Raw genomic sequence first — 23,786 nt, 5'->3', positions numbered from 1 at the left:
TTCCAGATACTGCAGGCAGGCGGGACTGTGCCAGCACTGCCTGGCCCGCCCCCACTCGTCTCTCCTTCCTCTGCCTGTGGTTCATCTCAGCACCCTCCAACCTGCTGGGGCCCAGCTCCCGCCACCAGCAGGGTGCCCAGCAACCTCCTCTGCTGCTCTCCAGCACCGAGGAGAGCTGGACCCTCACCTCCTCTTACTCCCCAAGGGCCGCGTGTATTCAACGAGCCATTCAATATTTACTGAGCAACTACTATGTGCTAGTTCCCGGGCTAGAACGGTAGATTGTGAATTCAGTGGGCTCCCCATGCCCAAACTGAAATTCGCTTTCTCTTCCCACACACCTGCCTACGGATGGCACCACCTCCACCAGGCAGTACTGAAAGCTAGGGGCCTAACATGCAAAGGTTATGGAACCAGACTGGGTTCGAACTTGAACTGTGCCACTTGGTGAGCTTTCCTAACCTGAGCAAACTATGTCCCTATGCTGTGCCTCGGGTCCTTGTCTGTGTCACAGGGATGTCAGCACCGCCCCATAGGGTGCCGTGAGGGATGACTGAACACATGGAACGCAACTGGACCCGTGCCTGGCACCCAGGAGGAGCTCTGCTACCAGTACTGTGACCCTTACACCTGCCTGAGCCGTAGCCAGTCGGGCACTGTGGACCAGACTTCCTGAGACTCCCAGCAGCTTTCTCCTTGATCTCTCTGCTTTAGACAAGAGTCGCTCCCACAGCCTGGGAGTGGAGCCAGCGTAGGTTCCAGGGCCTCCTCTCTTCCTGAGCAATATGGTCCAAGCGGGCACCTCGCCCTCTCCGGCCTGTGTCTAGCTCCCACCCCCACCCCCGCCCCCAACTGGTGCAGGCTTGAGACAGCACCCTTTGCCCATCTGCCAGCTCCCACCTGCCTGGGTGCTCAGGCCTGTGGTCCCAGAGCTGAGCCCACCCCGGGCTGGGCCTGGAGGTGGGAAGACTGGCCTGAGAACTCCCCAGAGGCAGGGCCCAGCTCTCCTCCCATCTTCCCCACCCCCTGCAGATTACTTCATAAATGTGTTTTGATGTCCCACCGAGTGCCAGGAACAGGAGGGCGTGGCATGGTGGGGAGACACCTGACCAGAACCAAGTGCTGGGTCACAGGGTGAACCGGGGGCCATCCCCACACCGCCACACCCACGGCCATGAGGTCTGTACACCTCCAGGCAGAGTGTGGTTGCAACAGCTGTGAGTCCTGGGGCGGGGAAGGTTCCTGACACCAGGGCTGGGATGCCAAGGGGACAGTGCCCAATACAGGGCCCTCTTCCAAAGGCCTGGTTCTAGCCAGCAACCTCTGTCTGGCTGTCAGAGGCAGGAAGACAGAGAGGGTCAGAGGAGATAAGAGACAGACAGAAGGAGCAAGACTGAGGGTGGAGGGCAGGAAGGATGGAGGAGGAAAGAGAGGAGAGCAAGAAGCCCCCAGTGAGGGGAGGGTCTGGTGTGAGTCAGTAGAAGAAACTGTGGAGAAGGAGGAGGAGGAGGAGGAGGAGGAGGCGGCGGCAGGCGATCACAGCTCAGGCCCTAGGTCCAGGTGAAGAGGTGGGGCGGGCGAATGCGCAGCTGCCAGCCCGCCTGCCCTGCTCCTCCTCCTCCTCCAGCCTTGGGGCCAGGCCCAGGGCTATTTTTAGTGGGAACTGAATTTAGCTGTTCCCTCGGAAATTCCTCACCCTCCCCAGGCTACGCCCCCGCTGGCCTTGGGGAGAAGCCTAGAAGCTCTGGACCAGGCGGGAGGGGACGGTAGGGCCTAAGAGAAGCAAAAAGACAGAAGGAAACCTGGGCATCTGATGGGAAGACTGAGGCTCAGATCAGGCCCCAAACAGAATTTACTCCTCTTCCTATAGTCCCTGCCCTATCCTCCTCCAGGAAGGCCTCCTGGGCTGCAGGGCCACAGAACAGCACTTGTCTCAGGGTCTCAGGTATGGATATCATGAGGATACTTTGTCGCCATCTATATCATTCACTGCTAGCAATACTGTCTGCCTGTCCACCAGTCTGCCAGTCCTCCTCCTGAGGGCCTGCGTAGTCCAGAGCTCTCCCGGGCTCTGCCACATCCGGAACCCCCGTTTCACAGATGGGGAGATTGAGGCCAACCAACTTGTCTTGGGTCATAGCCAGTGTAGATGAAAAAGGGTTCTATGGAAAGTCGCCTCACACGCTGATCTGATCATAAATTCCCAACTGGGCAGGTCACGGTGGATAGCTCCACCCCAGGCCTGTAAGTCACTTAGTGAAGGGTTTTTAAGCAAGTCCTGTCCATCGTTCTTGTGAATCTAGGTTAACACACTTTTGAAGTGGCGAAAATAATACCAGCCCCCACCCCACCCCTAAGGGGCAACCACCCTTAAGGGGACATAGAATCTTAACCCGTAACCCGATGGGCCTCGCTCTCTCCCCCGTTCCTGTGACCTTCCTTGCGCTCCCTCCTTCATTTCAAATACATGAAAGAAACTGCAAGTCTGTTGTTCTTCCAGAGCATCTAAGATCTTACTTGACATATGTCATCAGTTTGGCTCGAATAAACTTTTTTTTAAGGCTACTGTGTTTTATTTTTTATTTCTTTTTTAAAAGATTTTATTTTTTTATTTTTAGAGAGTGGGAAAGGGAGGGAGGAAGAGAGGGAAAGAAACATCGATTGGTTGCCTCTTGCATGCCCCACCCCAAGGAGGGGCCAGATCGGCAACCCAGGCACGTGCTCTGATCGGGAATTAAACCGGCGACCCTTCACTTTGCAGGATGACGCTCAACCAGCTGAGCCATGGCGGTCAGGGCTCAGACAAACTCTTACACAAATTCTCTGCAGGTCTGGACACCAGCAAGGCAGCACAGGCCTGATCCTTCTCTTTCCTGCCCAGGCTGCTCCCCCGCAGGGCCCGCACAGGGGGCCCCATGGAGAGCAGGGCAAGGCCCCCGCAGCAGGAGGGACTGAAGTTAGACAAGAAGCATGTGGGCACTGGGGCGAGGACCAGAGCTGGCTCAGGGCCATCCGTCCCTTCCAGAGGCGCAGCGCAAGTTCTCTGATGAGCAGGGAGCTAACCCGATGACCCTGCCCCCTGTCCCAAGGCCTCACTCTCTAACTCCGATGAGGTGGGTGGGCCCCACTCGCCCCAACCCAGCCTCGGATGGAGCCTCAGAGCCCAAGTTTAAACCATCACATTTTACCTCCGAATGATGTCCCCAGTGAGTCCTTTGCTCTCCATCCCACAGCACAGCCCCTCCACTCAGGCCTCACACCTCCCTGTTCCCTCCAGTCCAGTTTCTCGAACCAGAGGGTGCTTTCCAACACGTCCATCTGGCACTGCCCCTCCACAGCCCCTAACCTTCCGTGGCTCCCCACTGTCCACAGCCTCCCCCTGCGCAGTCTGGGCAGAAACCTCTTGGCCTCAGATATATATTGAGGCTTCTCTTTCCTGCCTGGCTCAGCCCAAATGCCAAGGGACCTGACTTCTCAAGAACTCTCAGCGGCTCCTCAGATGCACAGGCCAAGTGCAGGGCTGCTGCAGCTGCGTGCAAGGCGCCCGGAGCAGACTGCTGGGCCTGGTCTGCTACCGCGTGGCCTGGGGGCAAGACCCCTGCCCTCGCTGGGCCCCAGTTGCCTCTCCAAATAATGCGGGTGAGGTGTGTTCAGAAGACACAGCTGGTTTCTAAGCTTCTTTCCAGGTGGACCATCCTGGCATTCAAGGCCCTGCCCCTCTTCCTCCTGCCAAGAAGTTTGGATGTCTTACCACCAGGCCCCACCCCAGGGAGCTAGGGGGAGGGGGACAGTGAGGAGCCAGGAGGGAGACCTCAGTGACATGGGAGACCAAGATGAAGTCAGTAGGATTTTGAGCGGGAAGGGGGTCCCTTCCTGTGCTTCCGCCCCCTCCCTTCCACATCTGCTCCTTGACCTCCAGTGCCCCGTCCTGGGAAAGGACTGGATGTTTGTTCAAGGGGTTGGGGGGAGGGGTCTCAGCAGTCCCAGGAGGCCAGGCTATGGGGCTGGCTGGCAGCCAGGACCCCGGGCCTCCCTCCCTCCAGCTCTGGGAGCAGGGCCTGCTCACCCCCTGGGAACCAATAAACAGGAAACAGATACCAACCTGGCGCTTGCTCCCTCAGCCTGGCCCCTCCAGCACAGCCCCCCCACTGCCCCCCCCATTGCCCCCCCGCTGGCCCAGGACCTGCCCCACCTCTGCCCAGCCTCAGGATCTCAGAACCAAGGAGTAATGATCTCAAATGCAAGAACAAAATCAAACTGAGGCACGACTCCTGGAAAAAAAACTCAGGATCCATCTTGAAACCTCGGGATTCTACACTCTGAACTGGCCGTCTAAAAAGCATACACTTCGAAGTGGCCTTGTTTCCGAGAGCTTCTAGACCTGGGGCCATGGGCTGAGGGCTCCCTAAGCATCATCTCTGAGGCCCTCACAGTTACTCCTTAGTGTCCCCGGAGCAGGAACCTGAGGCTCAGAGCCCAGGTGCAGAGTGACCTGTTAGCTATCACCTGGTGAGCGGGTCGGATTCAGGCGGAGATGCTAACCCGTATCAGTCTGACCCCAAAGCCCACCAGGCACACAGAGCTTTGGAGGGGACTGGGCCCCGTTTCGTAGCTGGTTCCGTGGGTCTGGGACTCTGATCCAGAGCTGTACCTTCGGCTCTGCTGTGCCCCCCAGGCTGGGAGGGTGGTCACATAAGGAGAGAGGAGCTGGAGGGAGAAGCGAGGGTAGTGGGCACTTCCACCCAACTGCCCAGCCCTCTCCCTCTGCCCACCTCCAAAGGTCCAGGATGCTGGCTTACACCGCCTACCCAGGTGTAGCCAGGACTGCACCGGCCCTCCTGCCCAGCTTTATCCTGTTTCAGGGTTGGAAAGAGATGCCAAGAATCTGCACATCTTGGAGTCAATGTCTCTCAGAATCTTAGAATCCTAACATCATCTTAGCATCTCAGTCATGAGGGGAGGAACAAACATTTCTTGAGCACTTACTACATGGGAAGCCCTGCTGGCGTTATTTCATTTAATCTGAATAATCCTCAGTGGAGCAAGGGGATAATGCACCCATGTTTCGGACGCAGGAGCACTAAGTGCTTGACCTGCGTCCTGGCGCCAGCCGGGGTAGGAAGGGGGCGGGCTGCGCTCCGTACCCTACACACAGCACCCGCATGTGACACTCCGAGAAGCACCTTGGCCTCTCGTGGCCTGAAGGGACCTAGCAGGTCCTCTGGCGCCACATCACCAGTTTCCGATTCTGGGTGTCCCCAGGGCTACTGGAGGGGGGTTGTGGACACCCCTCTGGGGACCCCAATACCTTGGCTCCTGGCGCAGGTGGTTAGAGGGTGCTCTCCAGACATCCCTGAGGTCCTCCTGGGACAGCCGGCAGCCATGTGACTCCCACCCCTGCCCTGGACCCCTACCCTCCCTCTTTGCCTTAGCTCTAACCTCTCTTGCCAACTGCCCTGCTCGGGGCGGCTTCACCCCAAGTTTCATCAGCAAACCCAGGGCCAGCCAACCTAAGGGCCCAGCCTGTCTGCAAGGGACCCACTGGCTCTTCTGTCCCCCTCCCGCCAGGCCACGGCTCAGCCACCATCTGGACCCCACTACCTCAGGGGGCACGGACCCTTGTTGGAAGCTCCTGACAAGCAGGGAGGATGTCCAAGCTTTCCCTGCATGAGCCCACTGCCCTCAAGGGCCTCCACAATGGGCTGCTGAGTGGTGGATGACCAATGGTCACGGAAGGAAACGACTGCAGGGTCAATGCCATGGGCTGGATTCGTGGGCTCAGCCCCACACCCAGGGCCCATCAGAGGCTCTGGGTTGCAGGAGCCAGCAGCCCGGCCACTCTGCCCACCTGCAGGGGGCAGAACAATGGTCCCCAAAGATGCCCTCGCCCTGATCCCGAGAACCTGTGTCTGTGTTGCCTCCCCTGGCAAAAGGGACTTTGCAAACGTGATTGAGGATTTGCAGGTGGGATTTTCCTGGATGACCCAAGTGGCCCTAATCAATCACAGGGGTCCTCATCCGCAGAGGGGAGGCAGGCGGTTTGGCTCAGAGAGATTTGAAGGGGCTATGCTGCTGGCTTTGAAGACAGAGGAAGGGGACAGGAACCGAGGAGTGACAGCAGCCACCAGAAGCTGGAAAAGGCAAGGACGCTGGTTTTCCCCTAAAGCCTCCAGAAGGAACGCAGTCCTGTTAACACCTTGATTTTTAGCCCCGTGAAGCCCATTTCTTCTGACCTCCAGAACTGTAACATAATGTTTCTATTGTTTTAAGCCACTAAACATGTGGCAACTTGCTAAAGCAGCAATAGGAAACTAACACAGCACCCATCTCGGCCACCTCAGGTAGCTCCGCTGGGCTCCCCTCTCTGTCACGCTCTCTACCCAGGGACAGTCTCAGAGCCCTGCGCCTTCCCTCGCCTTCCCCCGGCACCAGAGGAAGTTTTCACAATTGGCCACAGCAGAATCACTACTTCAGGGCACAGGCAAGGGCGTGTGTGTATTGGGGGTGGGGAGAGCCCAGAGGAGCAGCTAGTGGCAGGGGAAAGGGCCCTGGGGGCCAGACCAGGGTGAAACCCCGAGTCACTCTCCTCAGCGGCCTAATGGGGCTGCAGTGCCCCCTGCCAGCACCTTAGTCCACAGGCTCGTGTTTTACTCTGTGCAGCTGCTGCCTCTCCCAGCAGCTCTGGGAGACCTTATGCCGGTGCCTAGAGCAGGGAGGAATCTGTGGCTCTGAGAGAGACTTATTTAAAGACACACAGAGGAAAACGGAGAGTCTGAGGTGGGAACCCAGGTCTCCCGACTCCAGTGCAGACCTCCTCATGCTACACCAGGTCACCCTGGTCGCCCCAAACCTACTGGAGGGAGGCTGTGAACGCCCCCGGGGCTCCGGTAGCCTTGCTGGGGCTTTAGGCCCCCGCGCATCATGGGCTCCAGCTCACGACCGCTCAGGGCCGGGCAGCCTGGCCATCTTCTTCTGTCCATCCTGGAACACCCCAAAGGCCTGGGGTGGAAGCAGGGGGAGTGAGGGAAGATCAGTTCCCACTGGGGGCAACATCAGCTCCAAGAGACTCCTGCTTCCCAGGGGACCCGGGGCCCCTGTTTCAGGGCCTGCCAGCAAGGCGCCAGGCTGCCTGGGCACATGTCCCAGTAAGTGCGCCAGGGCGGCGAGCCTTTCTGGGAAACAGGGGCTCCCCCTGCCCCCGCCCCACCACCACTATCCCCGCCAACTGCGCTCAGCAGGAGCTCTGTGGGGCCAATACAGGACCAGGGCATCAGGACACCCGGAGCCAAGTCCCATATTTGAGCCACAGGGCCTTGGGGAGCCTCTGCCTACTGCAGGTCAGCTTCTTCACCTGTATATTGGGGCCATGGCAATGCCCACTTAGCCAGAGGACCCAATGGGAGGGACAGGCCTGCCATGGGGTGGCATGTGGTCTCTGTCCTAGGAGATGTGCAAGCTGGAGCTAACAGGTGTCACGGAGCCTGCAGAGAAGACACCAACAGGACATAGCACAGCCACCGTCCTCACTGGGGCCTCCTGGCCTTCGAGCCAAGCCTACATAGGTCTGCAAGGGACAGCCAGGGCAACCTCCAGCCCCAGGCCACACTGGGGGCTTTGCCAATCTCCCCTTCCCCGCCCTCAGCAGCCCTGCACACACTGTCCAGCCTCAGGACCTCCATGTTCACCTCGAATGCCAGAGTCCAGGTCCTTCCAGAGCCCTCGGGGCTGCAGCAGAAACCCACCAACTGACTGACCACCTCTGCCTCAGCCCAAGCCACCATTAGCTCTTGCCCAGATTATTCCAGTGGCCTTCTGACTTGCTCCCTGCTTCCACTCTGGACTTCTGTAGTCTGCCCGCACAGAGAAGCCAGAGTGGACCTCTGAAGGCCTAAGTCAGATCAGGTGCTCTATTCAGAACCTTCCAACAGTGCCTACCCCACCTCACTTCAAATAAACATCAAAGACTTCCTATTGACTTCGGAGAGCTACCTTGTCTGGTCCCAACCCATTTCCACCCTCCCTTAGCTCCCAGACCTCATCTACTTTGTGCCACCCACACAGTCCTCTCGAACATTTCTCAAACACACTTCTACCTCAGGGCCTTTGCACTTGCTGTTCTCTGCCCAGAATGCCCTTCCCCACCACCCATCACCTGGCGTGCTCTCTCACTTCCTCCAGGCCTCTGTTCCAATCTCCTTCCTTCTCAGGAAGGAGGCCTTCTCAGACCTCTCCATCTAAAATAGTACCCCCTCCCTGTGACTCTCTCCTCCCTCATCCTGCTTTCTTTTGCTGCCCAGACCCCGCCTCTCCCTGAGACATAATGCATCCACTTGCAGACAGGTCTCCTCGCTTCTTGGGAAGCTCCATGAGGCCAGGCCTTTGTTTGCTGATGTATGCGGAGGGATGAGAAGAGAACCCGACATGTCTAAAGGCTCAGTAGGTATTTGCTAAATGATTGAAAGCAATGCCTTATCACGGTCACGCAAGTCTCTGAAACAAACTCCCGACTGCTTGCAAGCTGCTGCCTTCTCTCCAGCCTCCAAACTCTGCTCATATTGAGCCCTCCTCCTAGAACCTCCTTTCCTTCAGTTTTAAAGGCCAAGCTCAGGCAGAGCCTCCTCCAGGAAGCCTCCCCTGCTAGCACGGGCCTGTCGGCCAGTCCCCCAACATCCTGCAGCCCCTTCCATCTGCTTGCAGATTCTGAAAGCTCTGAGTGCTTCAGCTCCCCAAGCAGCCTGGGGGTGCCTCTCCCCACCCCCACTGTGAGTTGGGCATGTGTAACCTGAGAGATCACAGATGGGAGGGAAGGAAGCAGAGGGGCAAGTCCTTACACTGGGTTGGGGGCTGGGGACAGGATTTTTGAGGCTGCCAGCCTCCCAACCCAGCCGGTCCCAGAAACGTGGGCTTGGAAAGTATCAGACCCGACTCGGGTCCACTCCCCACCTCCTCCCTGCTGGAAGGGGTGGGAACCATTCCTGGGTCACTCTGCCCCCTACTAACCCAGGACCCTTAGGAAGAAGTTGGGGGGCAGGGAATAGGAAAAGGACAGTCTTCTGCCTATACTCCCTCGTCCCACCCTCCCCCTGCTGGGTGACAAGACATTTAATTATAGATATTTGGTACCGCTCAGAATTCCAAATGTCCTAATCACCTCCTCTCCCGGAACCAGTTTCCATGGAAAAATCATAGCAAAGAGTCAAGGAGGGAGAGGAGAAAACCCTCACCCCCGTGGGTTCCCTACCAAGAGGAGGCAGAGAAGAAAGGTGATGAAGAGCTGCAGCCCAGGCCTTCCTCCGTAGGGCGGGGGTCGGCTGGGCAAACCGGAGGACCAGTCGGGTCTGCTGGGCAGGGGCTCAGTGGAGAGGCCAGGGTTCCGGCGCTTGGGCCTGGCTCGGCCCCGCCTGACTAAACAGAGTTGGCGTTCTCCCTTCTGAGTCCTGAAGTTCTTCCCACCCCAACCCCAGGCCCCAGGGAATTACATAACCACCATGAAGGTGCCCCCAACTGCACCCCCAAGTCCTGTTCCTCTACTGAGACGGCAGGCCAGTCCCGCTGGGAAACAGAGCCCCTTGGACCCCTTCCCCACTAAGACACTGATATGCTAGGATTCAGTGCGTCTGCCATCCTGAGAATTCAGCCCTGCAGGGTTCCCACAGCCTTCCCTCTTGAAGAAGGAAACATTCAGAGTGTCTGGCAGATAGAAAGCACTTAATAACCCTGGCTGGTATAGCTCAGTGGATTGAGCATGGGCCTGCGAACCAGAGGATCGCGGTTCGATTCCCAGTCGGGGCACATGTTTGGGTTGCAGGCCAGTTCCCAGCAGGGGATGCACTAGAGGCAACCATACATTGATATTTCTCTCCCTCTCTCCTTCCCCTCTAAAGATAAATAAATAAATAAATCTTAAAAAAAAAGAATTTTTAAGAAAGCACTTAATAAATGTTAGCCACCATTACTACTATTCCAATATGTTGAAGTTCTGTGAGTCCATCCATCTGATTCTGAGAGACAAGTCATTTCCTGTTTCTGGGAGACAGCTGTCACATCTGTCAAATGCGCATTAAGTATCTGAGGGCAGCGGGTTGGCCCACAGGGCAGTGCTCTGAGGTCCGGGTAGGGAAGCCCTGGAGTGAAGGTAACGCGGACCCAGGCGGCAATGCCCAGGGGGTAGGTGGGCAGGGCAGGGAGCCCCCCACAGCTCCACCCCTACCCCCAGCACCTGCGCAAGCAGCTGTCCACAGAATGAAGCCAGCATGTGTGGTCCCTCACTCCCTGGGCTCCTGCGGTCTTACGGCTCTTCCCTAGACTGGCCCTTCTCTCCCGTGCAGCCACACCGGACTCCTGCTTTTCCCTGACCACCCTTCCTGGAGAGCCTCAAAGGCCAGGCAGTCGAACCTCCCCGAACAGATGGCAACACCAAGACCCAGGATGACTTTCCAGGTCCCAGCGAGCATCAGAGGCCAAGCCAGGCCTGGTATCCAGGCTTCTCGCTCCCAGCAATGGTGGCAACACTGAACTCCAGCTGGGAGAGGCCTGACTTTGAGGGACTTCCATGCAGCCTGGCGCCAGGTCAGGGGCCCCCTCTGCCCTGGCGGTCGCCGCCGCCAGCTCGGTTCACACTGGTTTCTGCCCCATCAGCAAAGTGTGAAAGCCTCTTCTCTTCACTTCTCACTCTGGAGCCCACACCACACCATCTCCACCCACAGCCCAGGGAGCGTGACTGGGGCCCGGGGCCCAAAACAAGGGGACATTGTCTCCTCCGTGGAGGCCAGCAGGAGGGGGTAGACAGCTGCTCCCCATTTTTCAGGAGCTAAAAGGAAGGGGATAGCAGGAGAGATTCAAGCTAGCAGATGGGAGAACTTCCAGGTGTTTATGAGCGGGTGGGGAATTAGGGGATGTTGAATCTCTCTGGAGCCAATTCAAGTCCGCCAGGTTACACTGAGGCCAGGGTGCCTGGCCCCGTGCTCAGAAACCAGCAGGCGGCAGGGAGGAGGGGCCGAGGCTGGTAACTAGAAGCAGCTGGGGCAGTGGGGCCTGTTCTTCCCCTCCCTGTCCTGCCCCCCCCCCCGGGACAGAGCGATCATACCCACCATTCGCTGTATGAGAGCCGGTTACGTGGAGACCGTTACCTCCTTTTTACAGAAGGGGAAAGTAAGGCACAGAACAGGCAAGGGACTGACCCTAGGGACCCAGAGCCAAGGCTCAAACCCTGTTATTCTGCGACAGACTCACCAGTTCTCTCCCCTAAGGGGCAAGGGGGACACCAGGTTGGTGAGCAGGCAAAGACCTGGAGGCTGGGGAGAGCCTCCCTGGGGGCGGGGAGAAGCCTGTTACGGACAGGTGTGCCCCACCACATAGGCCCCTGGAGGGCAGGGAACCCCAAGCTTCTCCGTGGGGTCAGACAGGCAGGGAGACAGTGCGGTGGGGGCAGATCAGGGGCCGATTCTGTAAAAAATCCCACCTCCGCTCTGGGTCTCATGCCTCTTCGTAGGAGCACCCCCCGCCCCCACCCCCTAAAAGTCTCATTGAGTCCCTTGGTTCTTTCCTGCTCTCTCCCCTAATTTAGCCTTCACGGCTCCCAGGGAAGATAATTATATAGGGTAGGCAGCTGGGGAGCGGCTGCTGGCAGAAGCTGCCCTGCTCTCACCACCCTGCACCCCCATGTTCCAACGACAGCAGGCACTGAAGTTTGGGGCGCCGAGCTGCCCTACTGGGCTCTCAGGAGGAAGGACAGGCCCCGCTGCTGGCCTGCTGACTCTGTGGCTTCGTGAGAGACACCGCAGAGCCAGAACCGGGGGGAAGGAACGACCAGGACAGAAAAACAAAGAGACAGAGAAGTCAGAGGCAGCCTGAGAGCTCTGGGAACAGGAGTGACCGAAGTTGCCCGGGGTGTAGGGTTTCCGGGCTCCTCACCTGGGCAGGGAACACAGTGGGAGCTCGGGTCATCACTGAAATAACCTGGGCCACCCCCGTGACAGGACCAGAACCCAGGGCCTTAAATCCGGCTTCCAGCCGGATGCCAGGGCCCCGACGTGCCTGGAACCCATCCGAACCCACAGCCGAAACCTCAGGGACGCTGGAGCCAGGGGGCAGAAGTAGAGGCCTTGAGGAGGGTCTGCAGGGCCTGGGGTCTGGCAGAGGGAGCGGGGAGCACCTGGAGTCACCAGGAAGGAGGTGGGGTGGGGAGCAGATGCCAGCAGCAGGATGAGGGGCCGGAACCTCCACCCCGACCCACAGAGGCAACCCTGTCCGCGGGCCCAGAACCTCTCCCAGCCCCTCGAGGCTGCTGCCTGCTGAGCTCTGGCAACCTCTCCCTGACTCTGCCTCCCTGAGAGGCCTCAGCAGACCTCAGGCCCCAAGAGTGCCCAACCCCAAAATTGGCGTCACTACTTGGAGACACAGGAGCTACCTTGTCCACAGTCCCCCTGATCGTACAATGGGGAGGTTAAGTCAGAGAACAGCCAGGACTGGCGGTGTGCGGCCCACTCAGCCCCTCCACAAACAATGCCTTGCACCCCTCCAACATGCCCAGGCCCAGGGACAGACCCACATGTTTGTCTGTCAGAAAAGCCACGTGAGGAAGGGCAAACCCATGTGACCCATGGGCCCCCACACCAAAGCATCCTAGGAGGGGTCTAGCTAATAGGACAGTGAGGCTCTCTAGAAAGTTCCATTACTCTCCCATCACCTTGTATATTTAAAACAAAGAACCGGATAGGAATCTCCAAAGCCAATCCTTGAGAAACAGCTGAAGGACAAGGTTAAAACCTTGTGTGATCATCACCCAGAGAACCTCTGGGGTCTGAACAGATAGAAGTCCTTGTTATCAACACTCTTGAAACTGCTCAGGCACTTCCAGGGCCAGAGGGGCACCCTCAGACTGGGGCCTGCCCCGTGAGCACTCTCAAAATGCCCCTGCACAAGTCGGTGCCCCGAGCCTCCCCTCAGCCCAGCCCCCAGGGCCCCCCACACAACACTCACCACCTGCGGCTTGCTGCAGCACTTGCTGGCTGGGGAAGGCTCATCTGGGGCCCGGGCTGCCTCCGGGGGCTTGGCCTCGGCAGAGGGCGGTGCAACCACTGGAGTCAAGCATGGCATATCCACTGGCACTGGGGCAGGCACCTCGCCAGAGCGAAGGGTCAGCATGTACCGCTTAGTGACATCCTCAAGGGACGGTGCCTTTGACGTGGGGTGGGCTCTGGCAGGAAAGCCCACAGGCTCCGGCACAGCCACAGGGGGGCCAACAGAGGTCCGTGGCTCAGGCACCACGATAGGCGTGAAGGTGGCGGGCACGCTGGAGTGGCGAACGTGTCTGGCGGAGTGCCGGGCCTGAGGCAGGCTGCCAGGCGGGTCCTGATTGTCCTCCTGTCTCTGCAGCTCCTGGTGACTGCTCCGGGATGGGCGCTTCTTGGAACCGCGGCGGCTGAGCCGAGGGGACAGGACGCCAGCCAGTTTAGGGTCGAGGTGGAAGTCCCGGTGGGCAGGGGGGGAGGCGGGTGGGGCCTCAGGTAGGGCCCTCTCAGACTGTGCCCGGCCACAGGCGGGACTGGGCTCTTCTGGTTCCGCTTGTCGATCTGCAAGGATGGGCTCGCTGCTGGACGGAGGCAGCAAGGGCTCAACCTCTCGGATGGGCTCACCTCCAGGGCCCTCAAATCCAGGCCCTGCTAGCTCCCCACGGCGGCTGGGGTCACTCAGAGATTTCTTCTTGGGCGCTTTGCCAGCAGCCCTGTCGTCCACCGCACGTCCCAAGGCACCAGGGCCCTGAACAATGCTCTGAATAACCTCCTGGTATCCCTTGCTCTCTTCACTGCCCACAGACCAGTCACTGTGGCCGCTGGTCAAGCCCTCATCCACAGCTGGAGCCGCTGGAAGCCCAGTTTTGGGGCTCAGTGAGCCCAGGAGGTTGCTATCCACAGAGAACCCAGAGGGTTCCTCAGAGGTGGCAGCCCGGTGTCGCTGTGGAATCGGGTCACTTAGAGACCGGTAGGCCTCACCTGCCTCGCCATTGCTCAGCTCAGTCCCACCAGGACCTGAAGGCGGGATTTTGCGTCTCCTGCGGAGGGCACCTGGTGTGGGAGGGGCATCAGGGGACACCAGGGACCACCCCCCCAGACTGTCTTCAGCCCCAGAGAGCTGGTTGGTCTGGGCTGAGGACGAGTTAAGGGGTCGCCACACCCCTGTGGTGCCCAGGCTGCAAAAGGCTGAAATGGAAGGCTCAGGGTCCGTCCCAATGCCCTCATCTGTCAGGCTGGATTCTGGGCCAGAGAGCTCCTCCTGGGACCGCTGCCCTTGGGTCATGTTCCCTGCCCACTCAGTGCTTCCAGGGGGAGTATCACTGCCATCCTCCTGCTGGGCACCCATACGCTGGATCTTCTCAAAAACCTGACGGGCCTCTTGCACATACTGATCCTGAACCACGAGGGGCAGTGGGTCCTCCTCGGCACCTGGGCCTGCCAGCAGGAGCTCAGAGGAGCTGGGCTTCAGGGCACTGGTGCGGGGTACGCGGCGGGCCATGGGCTTCTCAGAGCAGGTGAATGACTTTGTCCTCCGAAGGGTGGCTGTCAAGTCCTTGAGTGTGGGGCGCGTGCCAGGTGCTGCTGGGGTTGAAGGGGGTGTGGACCCAAGTTGCCCCACCAGGGCACCTGCTGATGGTGAGTCTCTGCCATCTAAGGGGCCACTCCCAAGGTCCCCTGGGCGCCCACCAGGCTTTCGGACTCTCAGCTCTGAAAGATCTGAGCGCAGGAAACTGAGCAGGGTCAGGGTCTCTGAGGCAATGTCTGGATTTGACAGGGACTTGCGCTGCCGGCTCTTGTCCAACTCCAGTCCTCCATCCCTCAATGCCCTCGTGGTGCCCACAGGTCCCCTGGTGCGGGTTCGAGCTTGGGGCCTCAGGAGGAGCCCTTCTCCAGCTCCGAAGCTAGGAGAACGATACACACCCCAGCTCCCAGAACCCCCGCTAGCCCACAGGTCCTCATCTTTGAGGGTCTCTGTGCTGGAGTAACGGCTGCTACCACAGGAGCCTGATGGGCTGGCCAGGTATGCAGGAAAGCTCACCTTGGCCACTCGAAAAGCTCCTCCCACAGTGTCTGACAAGGGTCTAAGTCCCTCCTGGGCACCTGGTACACAGGGCGGTGAGCCAGTACTCCACTCCCGGGGTCCTTCCTCATTAGGGGCTCTTGGAGATGTTGGGGGCTCTGGGCTCCTGGCTCCTCCTGCCGGGTCCATGCTGCTCAGATTTAACCCATAACTGTCTGGCCTGCAGTCCTTATCCAAGAGGGAGCTTCCAGATTTGGGCCCCGGCCTCCCTCTCCAGCAGTGGCCGCCCTCACCATCTTGGTCCTCTTCGCTGCCTGAGGAGAGGCCTCCGTGGTAGGCCCGACTCTGCGCCCCAGGCGGCAGTGGTGGCGGGCCCTCCTCTTCCTCCTCGCTGGAGCTGGCAGCCCGGCTGTGGCTGACAGGATAGGAGGCGATGGAGGAGGAGGAGGAGCAGGAGGCCCGGGCCCCGGCCTGCGGTTGGGAGAAGCTATGCCAAGAATGTAAACCATCCGCCGGACGCTGCGCCCGCTCCTGCTGCTGCTGCCGCCGCCTCCTCCCCTCGATCCCTGGGCCAGGCAGTGGCCCCGCCGAACGAAGGCCAGCCAGGGGGAAGCACGTCCGAGGAGGTGGCGTTGGTGGCTGTCGGGGCTCCCGAGCCGGGGGTTCCCACGCGGCACTGTCGGGGCTGGGAGTCCCCGAGGCCTCAGAATCCGCACTGGGCCGCCTGGAGCCAGGGCCACTGAAGAGCTTGCGCATCTCCGTGACGCTGGGCCAGGCCCCGCGCGCTGAGCCCTCTGTCTTTTCTTCGCCGGCCCCAGGGGAGACGCACCCGTCCCGGGCCCCAGCGGAATCGTCCGTCCGCTGCGCGTCGAAGCGCCGGGAGAGCTGGCGCACCGACGGCGAGAGACTGCGGAGCGGGCGCGGCTGCGCGGGGGCGGCCGTGGGCCCCGACGCCAGCTTGGACACGCGCCGGGAGGGCTGGCCCGGAACGGTTGCGGCCGGCCGGCACGAGGCGCGGCGCCGCAGCCCGGGTGTGTCCGCGGCCCCTTCTCTCGGACCCGGTCCGCCGCTCCAACGCTCCAGCAGCTTGAACGAGACGCTGCGATACAGCGGGGGCCGGGGCGCCCCGTCCGCCATAGTGGCGGCACTCACTCCGGGGGGGCTGGCCTCGGGAACCGCGGCCAACCCCCCCCCCGGGGTCCCCGCCCCGAAGGAGCGCAGCTGCCGGGATCCGAAGGCCTGAGTCCTGCAGCTGCAGTCGCGGGAGTTTTCGGGAAGAGGACGCCGGAGACGAGAGCAGAGCTTTATCTGCTACGGCTCAAGTTTCTACGGCCTCGGGCGGCTTCGGCTCCATCCCGCGCGGCCCCTCCCGCCTCAGTGCCAACCCCCAGGCCTGGCCCCGACCTCGGCCGGTGCAGCCCGGAGCATGGCGCGAGGCCTGGCCCGGCTCAGTCCGGATCCCTTCTTCGACTCTACGCCCGCCAGCCGGGTCCCTGCCTCCCGCCCCTCGCGCTCCCGCTCCAGCTCCTCTTCCCTCCCTCCAGTCTGCTCGATCCTCGCTCCCTTTTGTTGCAAATAAACTTTGTGGCAGAAGAAAGGGGGCGGGGGGCGGGGCCTCTAGAGCCAAAGAGGGGGTGGGCTCCCCGCGCGCGCTAGGCTGGGAGTCAGGAGTAGGGGGAGGGAATTGGGGAGGAGCCGAAGTAGAAACTGGACTGCTGAGCACACGCAGACCGAAGCGACCCTCACGCCCGCGCTGCCCCCAAAGGACTCACTTCGACACCCGCGAGCTCCGAGTGTGGTCAGTCCGCGGACATACAACCAGGGCGGCGCCCCCACTGCGGTTCAGCCGCTTTCGTGAGGAAACACATCCTGTCCAGGGACCAATATGGCAACCTCGGACCCACAAACTCGTACACACCTTTACTCAGGTACACGACTCTTCCAGACGGAAAAGGGGCAGGACTCGCCGCCAGGGGGAGCAATGGGCACTGTGGGCGGGCTCGGGCTTTTACCACTCCCTGCCCCGCCTTTTCACTCGGCCAAGGCCACGCCCTGTACTCGGCCCTCCGAGAGTCCCGCTGTCACTGCGACCCCGTCCAGCCCCTCGCACCACCAAACGCCCCACCCCTTCCACCTCTAGTCCTGTCCAGCTCTGAAGGTCTCCGAACTGGTCCCACGCCTCTCCATAAGCCCCACCCCCTTGTCCACGCCCCGGTCACATTTTCTGCAGCCAGCCGGGCGCCGGGGCCTCTTCTGTTACCCCTGCGCTCCAGATTACGTGACTCTTGCGCTCTCTACCGGCCGCATTTGCCCACCCCTCGGCATCCTGGACAGGTAAAACAGCACCCACCACCGGAAAACCAGAGGGTTGGAAAGACCACTTCTTCACTTCCTTTCAGTCCTTTCCTAGTCTCTTCGGGAGCCCTTTGAAAATTAATCCCTTCCCCAAAGTGCACTCACATACAAAAGGAGCTTCGTAGGAACTTGCTCAACTTGCCACTGCCAAACATACACTCCTACCTGCCGCTGCTCCACCCTCCTAACTGGGAAGGTGTGGATCTCTTCCACTGCTTCTAGCCAAGTTTCTATGGGGCTGGGGGGAGGGGGGGGAGGTTGTCCAACCCGCGGCACAGGATGGTTATGAATGCGGTCCAACACAAAATCGTAAATTTACTTAAAACATTATGAGATTTGTTTTTGTTTTCATTAGTGTTTGTGTATTTAATGTGTGGCCCAACACAACTCTTCTTTAACTGTAGACCAGAGATGCCAAAAGGTGGGACACCCCTTTCTGGTCCAACCCATGAGCTCCTACTTCTGCCCCCAAGTATCTGCCCAGGAGATTTGTCTGGCAAGTCTCGAATTCTGTCGGATACTGGGCCCTTCCCCTCCCCCACCTGCCACTGCTAGGCCCGGTTCATCTTCCTGCCCCAGCTTAAATGCATGACAGCTACCCTACATCAGAATGAATGAATGGGGATTTATGGAGTGCCTTTGATGTATCAGTAATATTATTTCATTTGTTTTATTTAGCCCTTGAACCATCATTGGAAGTAAGATATTATTGCCCCTTTTATGGGTCATGAAGGAGAAGCAACTTTGACCAGTGTTAAAGTCAGGAAATGGTAGACTCAAAATCAGATTTTGGGAGCTTCAAACACCCTGTTCCTCCAGACCGCCTTCCCTGGTCCCAGCTTCCTGATTTAGAAGGGGGTTCTCTCTCCTTTGAGCTTCCATTAGCCTCCTCCTCCTTGGGCCTGGGTTCACCTTCCCCAGGAACAGAGTATTCTGGTTGTCCCCTCAACCCAAGAGACCAGTTGGACCTAAGATGGGAGACCCTGGGAGCAGGAGGCCCTGGTCCAGATGATGGGGGGTAGGGATGGGCAAAGGGCAGGATGGCAGACACTGAGGGATTGCCTGACTATGGCACAAGAGAGGGAGGTCTCAGCCAGGACCCTGGGCCCTGTCTGTTGCTTCCCTTGGCTCGCGTGGGAAATTGCTGTAGAAAGAAAGCTCCTCCTCTTTGAGTTGAGACCAGCCTCTTCCCTGTGAGTTCCTCAACTTTGCCTCAGCTCTGCCTTGAAGGAGCCAGCACATTTTTCCGACTTCACTGGGAAACTGATGGCAAGAGAGCCTCTCCTGGCCTAGTGCTGCTCTGCCCTTGCCTGGCTGTGTGACCTTGGGTAAATTCCTGCACTTCTCTGGGCCTCAGCCACCACATCTGAAAAGTGAGGAACAGGTCTAGGCTTCCCCAAGGATGCTTCTCTCTATTTGAAGTCAGACTCTTGTCTCCTCCAGAGTGTTCTTTCTACTTTTTGGGCAGCCATAGCATGTGGGGGGAATTCGTCCCAGAAGTCACCGTTCTCTTCCAATAACCATGTACCCTACCTTCTGAAATGTACTTTTCGAACTCTTTTACACCCTGTCCTATTCTGTCTTCGTGTCACTTCAGGGACAGAGAGGTTCTTATTCCCATTTCACAGATGGGCAAAGTGATGAAGAGGAGTGCAGACTCAGGTCATAGGCTCCCAGCATCCTGCAGCTTGGCTGTGAGAGGAACCAGTTGTGAGGGACGGCTTTGGATCAGGAACCCCTGTGGTGGAGGAGGGGGTGATTAAGGGTCTAGGCTGGTCCTCTGCCAGTGGGGAGCTCCCCCAGAGAGTGGCTTGGCTGCTTGCAGCACCTTGTGAGTCCTCCCCTTCTGACCCAGGATGAGACAAAGTCATCTTCCTGGCAGAGAGACCTGGTGTTTTTAGGACTCAAAGCCTTGCCTAAGAGGGGGCTGGGAGCACTGGGCCCCGGGGGAGAGAGAAGAACACTGTGCCTGGACGCTAGAGCTGGCCCAAGGCCGTCACCCTTATGGACCTGCCTAGTGACCCTAGCAGGCCGCTCTCTTCCTTTGGGCCTCAGGCTCCTTGCCTGTGAAAGGGGAGCGAAAACAACAACCGTCTGCCCCAGGAGTACACTCAGCGACATCAGAGCTATAGGATCCCCTGGAGAAATCAAGATGGGAAGGTTATGAGGGTCAAAGTCACACCCAGTGTTTGGCCTCGGGTACTTAAGGGGGACGAAGATGAGGAGGGAGAGGATTCCAAGAAGCAGTGAGCTCCAGGAAGGAACTCTGACTCCTGACTCCACTCCAAAGTCAAACAGAAATGACCTGAGACTGTTCTGTTCCTTTCCTGTATAATTAGACCTCAAGTTCACAGAGTTGGATTATTTATAACCTTTTGTGCATGACACAGTCTCACCTATTATGTAATTGACTCCCACCAAAACCCGAAACAACTAGGACCTTCATTATATAGCCGGCCCATTCTCCTGTTGCCCACCCTCCAGGGCCACCATCACCTCCTGGGTCCAGCACTACACAGTTTTATCACATCTGTGTATTTCTTTAAAGGCTATATTTTAATTTTAATTCTAATTGTTTTTAAGTTTACAAATAGGGCACCTTGCTGTGTATAGTTTTGGGGATTTCTTTTTATTTAAAACGTATTGCCCAGATTCACCCGTGTCACTCCGTGCTGGCGCGGCGCATTCTGCTGTGTGCAGTTCTGCAGTGTGTGAACACGGCACGGTGCACCCACCCACTCGAATGCATGGGCGTTTGCGTGTTTTTGGTGCTGCCGTGAGCACTGTGCCCGCGTCAGGTGCACATTAGCAGCAGTGCTCGGGCAGTGGGCCGTGTGGCTGCTCACCACGGGTCAGCATTGTCGGGCCAGAACCAAATCTTTTCTGTTTTTTGATGATCTGTATTTCCTTTTCTGTGAAGTGCCTATTTGTGCGTCTTGTCCATTCTTCTGTTGGGTTATAATACTTTGTTATATTTTATGAAAATCCTGCTCTAACCTTTCCATACTCAGTACCCCCGGTGGCCTAGGGAGAGCTGATAGTATTATTGCTATTTTACAGGTAGGGAAGCAGAGGCTCGGAGTAGTGAAGGGGCTTGTTCAAAGTCACAGACTTAGTAACAGCCCTTCTGTATTGAGCTAGTGCCTTCTGAGGCCATTGGGCCTCAGCTAAGAAACCTTCTCTGCCCCTCAAGCTGGGTCAGGGCCCCTGTGGGCCCCAGCATCTCCTGACCATTCCATGAGCATATTGTCTCCCCCATGGGACCTTCTTTGCCCTGGCCCTCTGTAAGTTTCTCTGAACTCTCTCTTCTCCGACTGTGATGATCCAGATGTGTACGTGTTTATTTCATGGTTGTCATTCTCCATCAAACTAGGAGCTTCCAGAGGGCAGGGACCCACTGCCAGCATGATGCCTGGCATACAGTAGGTGCTCAATAAATGTTTACTGGATGAATGTCTGCTCCTTGTCTGCATCCCCAGCCCCCTGGATTCCTTCAGCAGGTTGAGCCCAGGTCTGAGCTGCCTCAGTGTTCCCAGCACCATCTGTGAGGCGCACAGGGAATGCTTGTTAAACAGATGAATGGGGGGCCCGTGTTGCTGGGACAGATCCGGCGCCCCTGGGCTTTTCCTGCTTTGGATGGAAATCTCCCCCAATCAAACCCTTGTTCCCAACTTTCTGGCTCCCCCATCTTGACCCTGCACCCCTGGCTCCTGCCTTCTCTGAGCCCGGCCTCCCTCAGAACCTTCTCTCTTTACTTCTCCCCCCATCACCTTCACTTCCTTCCTCCAGCCCCTCCCTCTGCCACCCCCCGCCACTGCCTCACCCCATCACCATCATTCAGAGACCCCCAGGCTCTACCCTCACTGCTTTGGCTCCTTCCCCTCCTCCCCAGCCCCTAAACGTTGGTGTTCTAGGGCCCTATCCAGGATACCCCCTCTTCTTACTCTCTTAAGAAGCGCATCCACCCCTCAGATTCCAGCCAAAAGTGGGGTGATCACTCCTTTGCACCTTTTCCAGAAGGCCTTCCTGGACGTGGCCAGACCCTGTGGACTCCTGGCTCCCGCCCAGAGAGGCCTCCGCCCCAGTTCAGGACGCTGCCCAGCCTCCACCTTGGTCTACCGTCTCAGGATAGAAGCCGAGTACAGGGGCTGTGGGTAACACAGATCCAAGAAGCTGGGCCTTACAAAAGATAGATCCTTATCCCTCATGCAGAAATCTGGATTTAGGAGGCCCCAAACTGGAATGGTCAGAGGCCCAACTGATCTCAGCTTTCCGCCCCACCAGCCACGGAAGGCACCCTGGCCCTCCCGGTCCAAGATGGTGCTCGGCTGTGAGGTTCCTGCCAGGAGCAGCAAGAAGGGAGGAGAAGCAGAGAACAGACCCCACCTCTCCCTGAAGAACCTTCCCTCCTCCCACATTCAACTGCCATAGGGCACTTTGCTTACGTCCCCTTGGCCAGGAATAAGTTTCCTGGTCATACCCAGCTGCAAGAGAGACTGGGAAATGGAGTTTTCATCCTTGGAGGCCATGTGCCCAGCTAAAAGAGAATTGCTTTTGTGGCTGGCACTCTGCTGTCTCTGTCACAGCTTCCTGGGGGGTCCCCAGGAACTGGGACTGGGCGGGGCAGTGGGCCCCTGGAAGGCAGGCGTAGGAAGGGAAGGGAGTGAGGATAAGGCAGGAGGGATCTGGTATATGGGTTAGAGAAAGGCGGTGTGACCCTGGCACATCCGCTCCCACACCCGGGCCTCGGTTTCCCCACCTATGGCAGGAGGTGTTACGAAGATTGAATGGGAAGGTGTGTGTACAGCATGTTGCGTGGTGCCCGGAACCTGCGGAGCCCAGCTGATGGTCACTGCTGTCGTGCTGGCTCCCCAGTGCTTCTTCGTCTCTGACTCTCCAGCCCCGTCCCAGGCCACAGCCCTGCCGGGGCTTCACGCGGCAGCCTCCATGCCTGTGCCTGTGCTGTCCTCTCTACCAGGAACACCCTCACCCTCTGTCCTTCAGGCTAATCTCATTGGCCCTTCGAGGCCCCACTGCACTGCCCCATGCCCTGGGAAGTCTCTGACCCAGGGAAAGAGCACCCTGGACCCCTTCGAACCCTACGGCCCCGCTGCCCTTCACCTCCACTCCGCTGTCCGTTCCCTGCTCCCCACCTCAGCAAGCAGACGTCCTCCGGGTAAGCCCTCACCTCCTGCCTGTCACTAAGTGAGCTGGAGGTTAAAGTGAGGAGGGAGAAGGGGGACGAAGAGGATGAAAAAGACCAAAGGAGAGGTCTGAGCCCTTCAGATGGTGGTGGTTGGAGCCCTGGTGCCAGGATGCAATGAATGGTTCCCCCTGATAGGAACAGCGTGGGCTCATGGACATGGCCCTTGTTTTTTAAAAAGTGTGCTGAGTTTTGTTTTTGTTTTTCTTAAAAGGCTGGCTGCCTCCCAGATAAAGGAGAAAGAGAGATTGTTGCAACCCCCTGCTTAAAGTCCCTCGTTTAGAAACGTTTAGAAACCTCCTACGATGAGTCCTAGAGATGGACCCCGGGGGACTTGTGTGCCGAACGGGCGACATCCCTATAAGAGTAACATTCGCCACATGCTTACTATGTTCTAAGTGCTTTGCACATATTAAGCAATTTGACCCTCATGACTTTACAAGATAGGTTTCATTATTTTCCTTTTTTACACTTTGAGAAGTTAAGGCACAAAGAAGTGAAATAACTTGCCTAGAACAACACTGCTAGCGAACGGCGGAGTCAGGAGGCACCCCCAGGGGCCTGGCTCCGGGGCCTTTACCCTCTTGCTATTCCGTCCTGCAAAGGGAGGATGGGGATGGCATTTGCCGAGGCCCACAGCTCCCACGCTTCTGGGTGGTCTGCAGGGGCAGTCGTTTGGGTCTTTACAGGGGCTCAGCCTGGGCTGCGGAGGGAGGCCCTCTCTCCCTCTCCCCCTTCACAGGCGACTGGAGAGTGTGGTCTCAAGACTTGGAACAGGTTGTAAGGTGGGCGGCATCTGTACTGCTAGGCACAGTGTGGCATCCCGTAGGGAATAAGGACAAGCCTCTGTCTTCCGACAACCCCACACGTCTATCTCACAGTGGCCCAGAGAATCCAAGTGCTTCGGTCTGAGTCGCCAGCCTCCCCAGGAACGGCACTTGCAATGGGTTCCCCTGGTGGCTGGGCCTGGTGTTCCCACTCCCCCACCAGCTGCGAGCACATCTCCGGCCTTCCCATGGCGCTGAACTCCTCCAGAGTCCCCCTCTGAATGCCTCTGCTGCCCAGCAGCCTTGGAGGTTAGGCAGGGCTCAGAGGAAAACACTGAATTACGCAGCCCTTCCCCTCCCGGCCCTGCCCTCTCCTCCCTCTACCTTCTAAAAAGGACGCCCCTCTGCCACGCTGGCTCGGTCCC

General features: G+C 58.5%; 1 protein-coding gene across 1 annotated transcript in view; it reads right to left on the bottom strand.

Annotated features, from left to right (window-relative positions):
* The window catches only part of ARHGEF17 (Rho guanine nucleotide exchange factor 17), a 55,271-nt gene extending 39,067 nt beyond the window's left edge, over nucleotides 1-16,204 (bottom strand). Inside the window, exon 1 of the mRNA XM_037148642.2 lies at nucleotides 12,982-16,204. Within this exon, the coding sequence (XP_037004537.2) occupies nucleotides 12,982-16,173 (3,192 nt within the window). The 5' untranslated portion in view covers nucleotides 16,174-16,204. The remainder of the gene's footprint in view (nucleotides 1-12,981) is intronic.
* Between the last annotated feature and the right edge of the window lie 7,582 nt (nucleotides 16,205-23,786).

This window comes from Artibeus jamaicensis, unplaced genomic scaffold, assembly GCF_021234435.1.
Source record: "Artibeus jamaicensis isolate MK-2021 breed Jamaican fruit bat unplaced genomic scaffold, CSHL_Jam_final contig_64, whole genome shotgun sequence".
In the NCBI taxonomy this organism is placed as follows: domain Eukaryota; kingdom Metazoa; phylum Chordata; class Mammalia; order Chiroptera; family Phyllostomidae; genus Artibeus; species Artibeus jamaicensis.
This window is presented reverse-complemented; position numbering and strand designations above follow the sequence as displayed.